A 14661-nucleotide genomic window follows, 5' to 3' on the forward strand; every position below is an offset into this window, starting at 1 on the left:
GGAGTAAAATAAAAATGCCTTCAAATGATATCTGATGCCGTACAATAATAATGATGATAATAATAATAATAATAATAATAATAATAATAATAATAATAATAATAATAATAATAATAATAATAATAATAATAATAATAATAATTGGACATATTTAAGAATGGACGTCAGTAAACTAACCAAAAAGATCTTTAAAAAGTCAACAACCTCTTGGATTCAAGAGATCAAAAAAGACTTGGAAAGAAACATCAGAGAAGAAGAAGTAATGGAGAGAGACATTTTCAGGAAGCAATTTTTTTTTTTTTTTGCTATTGGCTTTACGTCGCACCGACACAGATATGTCTTACGGCGACGATGGGACAGGAAAGGGCTAGGACTGGGAAGGAAGCGGCCGTGGCCTTCATTAAGGTACAGCCTCAGCATTAGCCTGGTGTGAAAATGGGAAACAAGGGAAAAACCATCTTCAGGGCTGCCGACAGTGGGGGTCGAAACCACTATCTCCCGAATACGGGATATTGGCCGCACTTAAGCGACTGCAGCTATCGAGCTCAGTAGGAAACAAGTTTTAAAGATGGAAGGTTTCCAAGGGAGGGAGACAAAGAAAACCGGCACAAAGTGGTCTCAAGAAAGAAAAAATGAACACAGCGAAAGAATGAAGGAATATTGGAAGAAAGGAAGGAACAACAATGAAGAATTGAAATTGGAACGTGGTAACTAGTAGACCCTAACGCAAGAAGAATTCTTCTTCTTTATCTGTTTACCCTCCAGGGTCGGTTTTTCCCTCGGACTCAGCGAGGGATCCCACCTCTATCGCCGCAACGGGAGTGTCCTGGAGCTTCGGACTCTGGTCGGGGGATACAAATGGGGAGGATGACCAGTGCCTCGCTCAGGCTGCCTCACCTGCTATGCTGAACAGGGGCCTTGCTTGGGGATGGGAAGATTAGAAGGGACAGACAAGGCCTTAAGTTAGGTACCATCCCGGCATTTGCCTGGATGACAAGTGGGGAACCACGGAACACTACTTCCAGGATGGCTGAGGTGCGAATAGAACCCACCTCTACTCAGCTGACCTCCCGAGGCTGAGTGGACTCCGTTCCAGCCCTCGTACCACATTTCGAATTTCGTGGCAGAGCCGGGAATTGAACCCGGGCCTTCGAGGGTGGCAGCTAATCACACTAACCACGACACCACGGAGGCGGACGGTTAATAATAATAATAATAATAATAATAATAATAATAATAATAATAATAATAATAATAATAATAATAATAATAATAATAATAATAATAATATTTTAGTGGTGGCGATTACCACTTTAAGGTGAAGTATAAGGAGGCAACCCTCTTCTCTTAAGACTAATATAAAAGAAAAAAAGCGAAACCGAACTTCATGACGATACAGGCCTACCAAGGGATCGTTGTTCCACCCGCAGGCCTTCAGATTACGAGGTGCCGCGTGGTCAGGAGTGTGGCCGTTATCCTTGGCTCTATAGATCAGACTTACGCCCAACCAGAAGAGAGAAGAGAAGAGGTCTGACCCTCGGAAGAATAAGGATATCGTGAAAGTAAGGGAAGAGCAATGCAAGATTCTCTAGGCTTCGAAGATCTAAGACAGTCGGGGCGGCCCGAGAAAAAGAGTTAGTTAAGGGAGATCGGACCGGAAAACAATTATCACCACCACCACCACTAGGGGGAAGTTTTCATTCCCCTCCCCGAGATTCGGCGGGTTTAGAGGATTGATTGGGTTTGAGGGCGGGGGGGGGGGATGGACTTTGATTCGGTGAAGGTGTTGGGAGGGGGTTTCGACCTCTTGGCTAAGTATTGTTTGATTTTTTGAGTATATACAGAATATTTACAATTTACAATTTTTCTGTTATACAATTTGTTTTGTACAATGTTCATCTTGGTTCTTACGTCTTTCATTCTTCTTGCTGCGTTGTTGATTTGTGAATTAGTGTGATTTGTTTACAATATATGGCTTTTACAGTTTGTGACTTCCCCTTACGGAGAACAATCATTGAACGAGAAATGCAACCATGCAAGCTAAGGGCGCCAATCTTTAAGTTGATGACTTAAAGATAAAAATTTATAATCAAGCTTGGACGGACTCTTATCACAGGGGTGGGGTGATAGTGCACTAATCATTAAGCAGGAGAATTAGAAATCAAAAGTCTAAGGCAGATTGATTAAAGTGAACTAGAAAATACTATTTATTATATTGAATATAAATGACGACGGTTTGACGAGAACTGAATTTAAAATAGGAAATGAATTTAACAAAAAGTTGAATGACTCTACTTCGCGAAAACTTGCAATATTTTTAACTCGCTTGCTCACCATGTAGTCTTGTTCTGCTGGTCCTTGGAAAGCTTCCATCCTTGTAGCTGGAACATCACCGGTCGTCTTTGAGATATCTTCATCTGCAGCTAAGTACCATTCCTGCCTTGCTAAGTGCACCGACCACTAATTGGAAGATGGCTTCGACACTAACACTCCCTATTATGCTCTATCCCATATATTGGAGATGAGCCCTAAGTCATAGTTAGAAAAACCTCCTTGGGTTATGTGGAGAGGATACTCAATTAATAATCCTTCCAACTTTACTGAAAATGTGCCCTGAAGTTTCATTTCTATCTAGTTTAATACTACCTATTGTCTTAGACTGGTACAAACCGGTCTAGTAGCCGAGCTGTACGTACTTCCTGATGAGAGTGGCTATACACCCCTCATTTAGAAATTCCTAAGTACCACGTCGTGGTAACGAAGTAATTAAGGTAGAAGTGATAAACTATCACACTAGTCCACTATGGTACAACAACCATAAGACAAGTTCTCAGACCTACAGCGAAATACAAGATCGAAGAATCAAGAAGATTAATAATAACGAATGCAGAAGACGAATGATGCCAAGAGCTCCAACACGCCCTTTTATAACCTTCTCTGGCTCTAATTACAGGTCGCTACACGTGGTCCAATCAGTTGACACGTCTCTCCCCACTCCAGATATTAGAGTAGATGGGTCCCAACCAAGATATCAACTGTTCTTCTATTAGCCCTTTCACTCAGTATCCATGGCAACATGACGCTCCTTTGAAAATATAGGCGGTGATCAGTTTGAATTATTCTGGTCGAAATACGGTAGCTGTCGTTACAACGCTTGAACACGTGCTCGCTTTTCCCAGAATTTGATGTCTAAATTTGTCCTTCCTTCTTCCTCGGTGATGTGGCAAGATAGAGGAAATCTACTGCAAGTTAAATTTAAACGAATGTCGCAAGAATCTAAGTGAATATTAGGATATTCAGCCCTCGTTTACAAGTCGTAGTTACAAAGTAATGAAATGATAGTGAGCAAATGATTAAACATGAATTATAATAAAATTACATACCAAGATAAATATCATGACGTTAAATTCCTGAATTAATTACACATAATAAAATTAACATAATTACACTGTGACGTCTGGAACGTTACATACGCCCCCTTGAGTTCTTAACAAATATCACATGAGTTGAGAACTCACACACTTACTCCCACATTGATATGAAATACCTCTATTACCTGCCCATTACGAGCGACATTATTTTCATACAATTAATTATATCTCACTGTCTCCACCTCACTCTTAGGCTGCTTACCATTGCGAATGTCTGTTATTTCAGTTCATCTTGAGGTTTAGATACTAAATTATGCCCAACATGAGCAACTTTCCATTTTTTTAAAAACAAGATTATCTTTGAGAATATAACATAATATATATACAATTCAGATTACAAACTCTCCGGAGTGTCTATTAGTCCTTTTACTCTCCATCTTTCCGACATTCTTTGCTAGATAGCAGTAACACGTTCTCTTCCAATCATTTACATTAAAACCATGGAAAACAAATGATACAACCAATTTACACCTTAATCACTCTCTCGAATGTTTCAACCTTATCTTGAAGCAGGATGCAATACACTTCGCACGAATACACACGCGATTTAAGCTCACGGTAAAATTATTGCAAGTTAGAAATGCACATACGGGAAGATTAATTATTTGCCGTCGTCAGCTTTAATTAGCCTTCGGTAACATCTCAGAAAACAGATAAGATATAAAATTTCATGGCCTCACATACAGAAAACAGATGATCTATTGTCAATGAACGAGCGTAAATCTACCGCTACACACAAACACCTCCCTTGTTTACAAATACAACTAGGAAATACCACCACAATTGAGAGGGAAACTCATTCCGCTCGTAGTCTGACATAACAGGTAGCAACTTCCCCGAGTTACTGACCTGTATCTCACAATCCGGTTCAGCCACCTCACACGACAGGTATCTCCGTAAACTACTAATGTTATATGAACCATTCATTACGCTCTCGCCATTCAATACACAGACGTATTGATCCATCAGACTTAGGCACGACAATTAAGGGATTAACGTATTGACTGTTTGATAATTCAATCACATCGTCTGCTAACAGCTTGAATTTGATCCTCTACGGCTATGGCATATTTGTGTGGTATCGGAGACCGCGGTCCGCTAAATGGAGTCTTATCCAGCACAGAAAAAGAATGCTCGTACAGATGGGTAACACCAGGTTTCTCAGAAAAAATCTCCGTGTGTTCACATAACACTTCAAATAACTTGTCCTTCTGGACTTCATTTAACTGATTTCTGCTTACGGCTTCTTTCAAGCCACATATTTTATCCTCATTAATCCACAACTGGCACAACTTCAGGCCCTCACTAGCCTCTTCATTAACTTTAGAAACCTATCTCATTCTCCACACTGTACTAACTTCCGTTTTCCTTTGAATTTCCTCCTCAAACTTGACCTTGATATCCTCATTATTCCACCTCAAATTTAGCACTGCATCATAGTAATTTAACTGAGCCAATTTTAACGTTAACCAGTCAGATCCCAAGATAAGATCAAATATCAAATGCGGAATTACCAAACATATTTGAACGCTAATAAAATTATTAATACAGATCGGAACAGCTACTTGTTTACAAATTTGCTTAGACCTCTTTCCAACAGCCGTAATGATGAAAGTAGACTTAACAGGCATTTTCTCCAACTGAATACCCTGTTTCACTAATGACTCATACCACTGAGAACTAATACATGATATTTGGCTACCAGAATCAATCAAAACTTTAACCCACGCCCCCCAAACTTTCAATTTAACAACGGGATTGACTACTTTATTACTTGAATCTCCATTATTCTGCTCGGGTTCATACAACAAATCGTCTCTAACATCTAGGTCATATGGTAACACTTTCATGACAAGACACTTCGCTACCTTCGTACTAGGCTGGAATTCTGACCTAAGATTACAGCCTCTAGTTAGTTTAAAGGTTCCCTTTGTGTATTGACGTTGGACTCATTAGTACATTGCTCTGGCCCCCGTTGGGAATTTCCTGTCCTATATTCAGGTGCTCCGCTCCTACTGTTATGCTGAGGTTTGAACTGCGAGCTTCGTGATTCTGTGTTCTTCCGTTATGTCTCATTCCGTTGTGATGAAAGCTCTGTATATTCTCCATTCTACTCCTAAGGTTACCTAAAGCATCAAAACTACCTAGTAGGTTCTCCATCTCCTGAATAGTACCAACTCTTTGCATGCAGGCCGCTTCTCTCACCCTGTCCGGAAAATGTCTCAAAAGAAGTCTTACTACATCAGACCCCTCGGTTATACCATCTAAGTTCTGACAAATCATGACATGGGCCAGGAAGTATTCGGTCATAGTTACTCCCTCATGCTGTTTGTACCTCCCAAATACCACCCTTTCTCTCTCCCGAGCTTGTATCGCTTCATTCCAGAATTTCTCTCTAAACTTATTTCTGAATTCTTTCAGGTTCGTCATCGTTTGCCTATATACCATGAACCAAGACCGAGTTTCTCCTACAAAAGCATGGTCAATATTTTCCATAACGTCTTCCCAGTCCATAGACCCTTCCTCTAGACGCTTTTCAAACCGTTTTTCTATCATCTTAAGGAAATCTAGCGGGTTCGTTCGTTTCCCATTAAATTTAGGTAGTTCAATTTCCCTAATGTTGCTATTTCCTAGACATTGCCTTCCCGTGAAAACCTGTTTATCCTTTGCCACCTGTTTTAACTGATTTTCTGCTTTCTCCATCCGGCATTCTACATCCTTGTCTCTCCTATCAATTTCGCTCTCCAAATTAACCTGCTTCTCTTTCAATGTCCTAATTTCAATCTTATTCTCTTCAGCTATCGCAAACCTTTCTTCACTTGCCCGAGTCTCATCTTCTATTCTAAGCTTTACTGTGTCTATCTCTTGTTGGACGTGGTCTTTGAATACCCGTATTTCCCCTTTTTGAGTCTCAACTCTCTTATCAATACTAGTGACCTGCCTCATTACTTCCTCCCTAGTAGAGTTGTTTTCCTTCCCCATTAACTCCAGGAATTTACTTCTCTGCTCCGCAAACTTTTCTTCTACCTCTTTCCCTTGCCGTTCACATTCACTTTTCTGTTCCACTAATCGCTTATTAAAATGTTCCTTTTTTTACCACCACATCGCGTAACTGCCTACTGTGTTCGTCCATTCTCCGATTCGCTTCCTCCTTATTTTCCCTCATCTCCCTGCTTAATTCAGCTTTAGTTTGCTCTAACTGTTCTTTAAGTTCATATTTAATATTCTCAATTTTAGTGTTAGTTTGTTCTAATTCACTTTTAAGCTCAGATTTAGTTTGTTCTACATCTGTTTTAATTTGTTCTAATTCATTTTTTATTTCAGATTTACTGTCCTCTATCTTACTCAACATTAACTGCATCATTCCCATTAACTGATCATTATTATTACTTTCATTGTTAGTGTTTACTTCCGCTTCGCCCCCCATCCTACTATCATCTGACTCCATACTGACTTCTTTCTGCTTGCCTTCACTCTCCGTACTACTTACACTTTTATCTTCAATTTCCTCTACTAGACTACACAACTCTTCCTCTGAACTCAATACGTTATTGCCTTTTATCGCCCGTCCACTGCGCAACATCCTCTCCTCTTTCGTCTGATCAGCCATGACCCTCCCCACAATCAAACACTCCTAATGCAACGTGGATATCCAAATTTTGCCCACAATACGAATTCTGATATCGTTACTGTCATTAACTGCTCCGTACTTAATGATTTTCTCGCCCTACGTTGGAGCGGCATTTATGTGACTTCCCCTCTTGGAGAACAATCATTGAACGAGAAATGCAACCATGCAAGCTAAGGGCGCCAATCTTTAAGTTGATGACTTAAAGATAAAAATTTATAATCAAGCTTGGACGGACTCTTATCACAGGGGTGGGGTGATAGTGCACTAATCATTAAGCAGGAGAATTAGAAATCAAAAGGCTAATTAAGGCAGATTGATTAAAGTGAACTAGAAAAATACTATTTATTATATTGAATATAAATGACGACGGTTTAACGAGAACTGAATTTAAAATAGGAAATGAATTTAACAAAAAGTTGAATGACTCTACTTCGCGAAAACTTGCAATATTTTTAACTCGCTTGCTCACCATGTAGTCTTGTTCTGCTGGTCCTTGGAAAGCTTCCATCCTTGTAGCTGGAACATCACCGGTCGTCTTAGAGATATCTTCATCTGCAGCTAAGTACCATTCCTGCCTTGCTAAGTGCACCGACCACTAATTGGAAGATGGCTTCGACACTAACACTCCCTATTATGCTCTATCCCATATATTGGAGATGAGCCCTAAGTCATAGTTAGAAAAACCTCCTTGGGTTATGTGGAGAGGATACTCAATTAATAATCCTTCCAACTTTACTGAAAATGTGCCCTGAAGTTTCATTTCTATCTAGTTTAATACTACCTATTGTCTTAGACTGGTACAAACCGGTCTAGTAGCCGAGCTGTACGTACTTCCTGATGAGAGTGGCTATACACCCCTCATTTAGAAATTCCTAAGTACCACGTCGTGGTAACGAAGTAATTAAGGTAGAAGTGATAAACTATCACACTAGTCCACTATGGTACAACAACCATAAGACAAGTTCTCAGACCTACAGCGAAATACAAGATCGAAGAATCAAGAAGATTAATAATAACGAATGCAGAAGACGAATGATGCCAAGAGCTCCAACATGCCCTTTTATAACCTTCTCTGGCTCTAATTACAGGTCGCTACACGTGGTCCAATCAGTTGACACGTCTCTCCCCACTCCAGATATTAGAGTAGATGGGTCCCAACCAAGATATCAACTGTTCTTCTATTAGCCCTTTCACTCAGTATCCATGGCAACATGACGCTCCTTTGAAAATATAGGCGGTGATCAGTTTGAATTATTCTGGTCGAAATACGGTAGCTGTCGTTACAACGCTTGAACACGTGCTCGCTTTTCCCAGAATTTGATGTCTAAATTTGTCCTTCCTTCTTCCTCGGTGATGTGGCAAGATAGAGGAAATCTACTGCAAGTTAAATTTAAACGAATGTCGCAAGAATCTAAGTGAATATTAGGATATTCAGCCCTCGTTTACAAGTCGTAGTTACAAAGTAATGAAATGATAGTGAGCAAATGATTAAACATGAATTATAATAAAATTACATACCAGGATAAATATCATGACGTTAAATTCCTGAATTAATTACACATAATAAAATTAACATAATTACACTGTGACGTCTGGAACGTTACAAGTTTTGTTTGGAAATATATCCCTTGCCCGCGGTTTTATTATTTTTTGAGTTTATTGGTGGGCTAGTAGGATATTTACAATGATTTTTTACTTATTTTTACATTATTTATACTATTTACACTATTTGGTTAGGTGTTATTTACATAGGGTATTTACAGTGAATGTTTACAAGATTTTACCATATTTACAACTTTTTACAGTGTTTTGTGTCGTTTAGTGAATTTGCCATTTTGTAAGGTTTTTCGGTTGCTTCTGCTGTGCTATTTACAAATTGTTAAATTAGAGTATTTATAAGGGGCTGATATTTTACAAATAGTGCATTCTTGCCTTGTTGTTGAGGATACCCTGCTTCTGAAACATATGAGACATATATTAGTATATGTATATTTGATTACATCTGCTGTTTGGTGGAGAGGAGGAGTTTCGACGAGGGCTCGTTGGGCTTTTGTTGGGGGGGGGGGGGGGGGTTGGGAGTTGGTGATTGGGGATATCTATGGGGTTATAGGAGTTCGTGTGGCGGGTTGGATACCACCACCATCACAACCAGACGAAAGCGAGAAGCCTGGCACAAGTAGAAACAGAGCCAGATTCAGCCAGGGGCACAATGGCTATCGTCGCATACTTCGAAGTTGAGCTTCCCTGGCCGTTCCGTTTTTAGTCTCCTCTTATTTATAGTCTATCAATTGTCACATTTCCCTTTATGAAGCAACGAGTAGCAAGATTCTTGATACTGTGAACATTTTTCACATTTTCCAGACACTCATCTTTAGTTCTTCATGCCCTTAATAATAATAATAATAATAATAATAATAATAATAATAATAATAATAATAATAATAATAATAATAATAATAATAATGTTGGGTATTCAGCCCAAAGGCTGGTTTGATCCTCTGCAGCTCCACCAACAGCTGTCATAGATAGCCTAGGTGTCACTGAAGAGGCATACGTAGTTTCCCGTTGCTTTCCTCACTGAGTCAGAAGTTGCTATTGCATATCACTCTGCCAAGCCCACTGAAATGCATGCACCAATCGACCCTATGAGCGATATTTACACACCATTCATAACAGGGACTGGCTGCATAAGGAACGGTGTTCCTAGAATCGCTCATACCTCGGCCACTTTCTTATTGTCAAAGCCAAGGATGAGACTGAAACAGGTCAATGAAAGTAACAAATTTATTCTAGCCCATACTAGAAGACATAGTGCACTGTAAACACTACATCCTGCCAGCAAAGGCATAATAATATTATTAATTGAATTTATTACAAGGTCTGTAATGTACATATTGTCAATCATTCATTCCAATTTTCTATTACTTTGTGAAAGAGTGAAATACCCTTCAGAAAATGGCAGTTCGGGGGATAGTGGGTTCGAACCCCACTGTCGGCAGCCCTGAATATGGTTTTCCGTGGTTTCCTATTTTCAAACCAGTAAAATGCTGGGGTTGTAACTTAATGAAGGCCACGGCCACTTCCTTCCCACTCCTAGATCCCATCGTTGCCATAAGACCTATCTGTGTAGGTTCGACGCAAAGCAAATTGTACAAAAAAGAAAAAGAAAAAGAAAAAGAAAACACACATAAAAAAACAACCCTATATGTATTCGACACGATCTAATAAACTGAAAGTCTACTTCAAGTGAGACGGTGTATGTTCGAGTCTTGAAGTTATTTTCGGTTCTAGTTTATAATTATAGATTGTTTGACGTTCCAGAGATTACGCAATGGGTGTGAAAGGAGCTACCTGGGAAAACTGGGGAGAACTGCGCTGGGAGATGGTGGGATGGCTGTTTCTTGCCTGGGTTATCGCCTACTTCTGTCTTATCAAAGGCGTGCAATCGACGGGAAAAGTCGTCTACTTTACTGCCATCTTCCCATATATTATGCTGACTGCGATTCTTATCAGAGGTAAGTCTTTACATCGTCGTCGTCGTGTAATTATTATTTCTACTGCCTCTTTGTTAGCAAACACTAACCTCGCGCTCCATCTAAAAGCGAGTAAAGTGAATAGACAACCATATGATAACCTGTATTATGTTGCTGATTTCGGTGAAAATAGTTTTCTTCAAATCTTCAATTGTTCTTAGCCGATTACGATAAACTCGATCTTTGAGGTAAACCACCCCCACAAGAAAAATTCTGATGGTGTGAGGTCGGGTGACCTTGGCGGCCAAAATGTCTTTCGTCAAAGAAACTTTCGATTAGAACAAGAGGATCATTTGATGTGTGATGTAGGAATAAACTGTCTGCTGTGACGAACGACGCAATGATTTACGAGAAGACTACTCTAGCCGGACCCGGACAGGTCCCACCACGATTTACTAACGAGACGTGAGGTAGCATTGTTTACCAAAGAACCTATTGCTTCCGATTTCTTAAGTAAATTCGGAATTGTGTCTCTCTTTGGAGGAATGTGAGCCCCATATTCTCTTCGGAATGCCCTTTGTATAGCAGTGATGGTGTTCGATATTGAAATGGAGGAAAGAAAAAGTAAGGTATGGACTATGGGAGGGTCTGCCTGGCTGAGGTGGTAAAGGCATGCTCAGTTCGCCTGGAAGGACGTGGGTTCGATTCCCCGTCAGGAAGATGAAAAATGTAAGAAACGAGATTTCCACTTCCAACGGTGTTAATGGCCCTGCGGTTCACTCAGCCTACACATGACCACGGGGCCCATAACTGAGTCTAGAATTGCCTCTTATCTGTGTTGGTCTCCTCGCTTTGATCTTTCCTATTTGATCTCCTTGATTAAATCTTGTTCTAGTCATATGCCCCTTTAAAACAATAATCACAACTACCAGGGGTAGTATCTGCAGTAATACGTGCCCCTGTATTTATCCTGGGATTGAAACGTGTCTGTGAACCATCAACATAGCCTTTTTACTGTAGAGTGATTACGAAAGAACCCAAGAAACACTGAAGAAGACAACCATAAAAAATAGCTCAGAGTCAAAACGGAAAACCGATCATTCGTAGTGGTGGTGACGGTGGTGGCGGTGATGGGGAAATATTTGTTCTACAGACAGGGACTATCAGCCTCTGTTAATATTAATGGAAGGGAGGAAGCAGTGGAAGAGGCCTGGTCGTTCTATGTATGTTGTGTGTTGGGTATTCAGCCCGAAGGCTGGTTGGATCCTCAACAGGTTCACCATTAGCTGTCACATATAGCCTAGGCGTCATAGAAGAGGCGTACTAGGGAAATGAGGAGTGATGTAGTTTCCCGTTACTTTCCTCATCGTTCTATGAATGACGGTTTTGGCTAAAGAAAGGAATGGAAACTGAATTGAATATAAGAAAATGTAGAGAAGGGAATGGAGGAAAGAAGAAGAAGATAAGAGGGAAGGATGGGAAAAGAAGTGGAAGGAAAGGTAAAAGAATCGAACAAATGGAAACTAAATAGAATGGAATAGAGGTGGAAAGAAATAGAAGGAAATGGAAAAAGGGAAGGAATTGAAGGAAATGGAAATGAATGTTAGGAAAGGGAAGACCCACCTCGATAGCTGCTTAAGTGCGGCCAGTATCCAGTATCCGGGAGATAGTAGGTTCGAACCCCACTGTCGGCAGCCCTGAAAATGGTTTTCCGTGGTTTCACACCAGGCAAATGCTGGGGCTGTACCTTAATTAAGGCCACGGCCACTTCCTTCCCACTCCTAGCCCTTCCCTGTCCCATCGTCGCCATAAGACCTATCTGTGTCGGTGCGACGTAAAGCAATTAGCAAAAAAAAAGAAAAAAAAAGGAAAGGGAAGGAATTGGAAATAGAAAGCATGGGAAGAGGAATAGAAGGGAATAGGAAGGGCAAATGAAGGAAAGAATGGAAAGGGAACGAGTGGAAGGGTATGGACGGAGAGGGAATGAGAGAGAAAGAAAAAAATGGAAGAATCCTAAAAGGTGTGAAAAATAAACGATATCTAGTCCTGCGGGACTAAAAGAGAGCAAGAGTTGAGAAAGGGAGATCGGACACGAGGAGTGAAAGTAGAAGAGCCTGACGCAAGTCATTGGAAGCAATGCTATTGTTAGGTGAGACCAATTGTCACTGCACCACGTGCGACCAGGCGTAAAGTGAAAGGAAGACTGAACTTCGGCATTTCACACCTATAGATTCAAAGACTGATTGAGACGGATGGCAGTAATGTACAGCGTCTTCCAGAGCATCCAAAAGTCACTTTAACAACGGTTTATCTCCATATTCCTCAGCAACTGAGTATTGACTGCTGTGCGGTGTTAACCTAATACAATCTTTGAATATCGATTTCAAAACTATTTAATACATATACTGAAAAAAAAAAAGCCTTCTAGAACCGAACATCATCATTCTCTCTTCCACTGATACTGTTCTGTGGATATTTACCAAGCATTTTTCTTTAGAAAAATCAACAATACGGGCATATACGGTATTTGGAAGACTCCTTTTGATACTTCTTGAGGTCAGTGTTGCCAAGTTGAGAGGTATTTATAAAAAATGGAGACTTTCATGTTATGTCTCATGTTATTACACTATCCTTAAGTCACAGATCCTCTAGCTGATTCTGGCATTGTTTCCACTTACTTGTGTCAAGCTCCTCACTTTCAAATTTTCTATCAGACTTCCTTGGTTAGCTCTTGCTCTCTCGTTATCTTTAATACTCAATTATATTAGTTTAGCGAGTCTCAGAGAGTCTTTAATTTCTACACCTTTCATGCTTCTTCTCTTCCTTTTGCCAGTATCTTGAATCTTCGGAGGATCCGACCTCTTCCTTTCCCCCCCACCCGATTAGAGTTAAGAGGAGATGGTTGTATAGTTGTATTTTCTCTTAAAACAATAATCACACTCGGCACTAGTATATCTCAAGGGAGAAAATATGGCCGATCATGTGTTGCAACGGTAAATATTCAAAGAACCACAAAAGCAATTGTGCTGTAATTTAAATTGGCACGTCATGTTAAACATTCTGAGAATGCTATTGTTAGATGGACCGGTTATGGGAACCAATGACCGAGGTCATTGCACTAGAACGGAATTTGTTGTATCACCATTCATCAGATGCACAAAGCTGTATAAATTCTAAACTAACGTAATATTGTGTTTACAAGTTTATTTAGGCATAGCATTAAATAACTACTAGAATAAAATAGCTTCAATCATCATCATCATCATCATCATCTGTTTACCCTCCAGGGTCGGCTTTTCCCTCGGACACAGCGAGGGATCCCACCTCTACCGCCTCAAGGGCAGTGTCCTGGAGCTTCAAACTCTTGGTCGGGGATACAACTGGGGAGAATGACCAGTACCTCGCTCAGGCGGCCTCACCTGCTATGCTGAACAGGGGCCTTGTGGAGGGATGGGAATATTGGAAGGGATAGGCAAGGAAGAGGGAAGGAAGCGGCCGTGGCCTTATGTTAGGTACCATCCCGGCATTCGCCTGGAGGAGAAGTGGGAGACCACGGAAAACCACTTCCAGGATGGCTGAGGTGGGAATCGAACCCTCCTCTACTCAGTTGACCTCCCGAAGCTGAGTGGACCCCGTTCCAGCCCTCATACCACTTTTCAAATTTCCGTGGCAGAGCCGGGAATCGAACCCGGTCCTCCGGGGGTGGCAGCTAATCACGCTAACCACTACACCACAGAGGCGGACAAATAGCTTCAATAACAAATGATAATGACCATATTTTATACCTACTTCATTCCATTTCTCACACATGGACTCGAAACATGTACCCTGCATAACAAGGCAAATAGTAAAATACAGTCAACAGAACTGAAATTCATCAGAACAATGAACCAGAAGTCCAGGAAAGATAAACGAAGCAAACAGGAAGGAGGCTGGCATCAAAATACCTGTTACCAAGTTTTTAGGAAGACGCAGGCTACAATGGTTTGGGCATGTTATGAGGATGGACGGAACAAGAACAGCAAGGCATTCCTCTGACAGAGAAGTGGAAGGGGAGAGGCCAGTTGGGAGACCAAGAAATAGATGGATAGTAACAGTGAAATCGGAGGCCAGCCAAAGGAATGCC

At 40.7% G+C, this 14661-nt stretch overlaps 1 protein-coding gene across 1 annotated transcript in view; it reads left to right on the forward strand.

Annotated features, from left to right (window-relative positions):
• The window catches only part of LOC136879339 (sodium- and chloride-dependent GABA transporter 2), a 157912-nt gene that overhangs the window by 124485 nt on the left and 18766 nt on the right, over positions 1 to 14661 (forward strand). Inside the window, exon 5 of the mRNA XM_067153156.2 lies at positions 10384 to 10577. Coding sequence (XP_067009257.2) covers positions 10384 to 10577 — 194 coding nt within the window. The remainder of the gene's footprint in view (positions 1 to 10383; positions 10578 to 14661) is intronic.

The sequence above is a fragment of the Anabrus simplex genome, chromosome 8 (assembly GCF_040414725.1).
Source record: "Anabrus simplex isolate iqAnaSimp1 chromosome 8, ASM4041472v1, whole genome shotgun sequence".
NCBI classification, from domain to species: domain Eukaryota; kingdom Metazoa; phylum Arthropoda; class Insecta; order Orthoptera; family Tettigoniidae; genus Anabrus; species Anabrus simplex.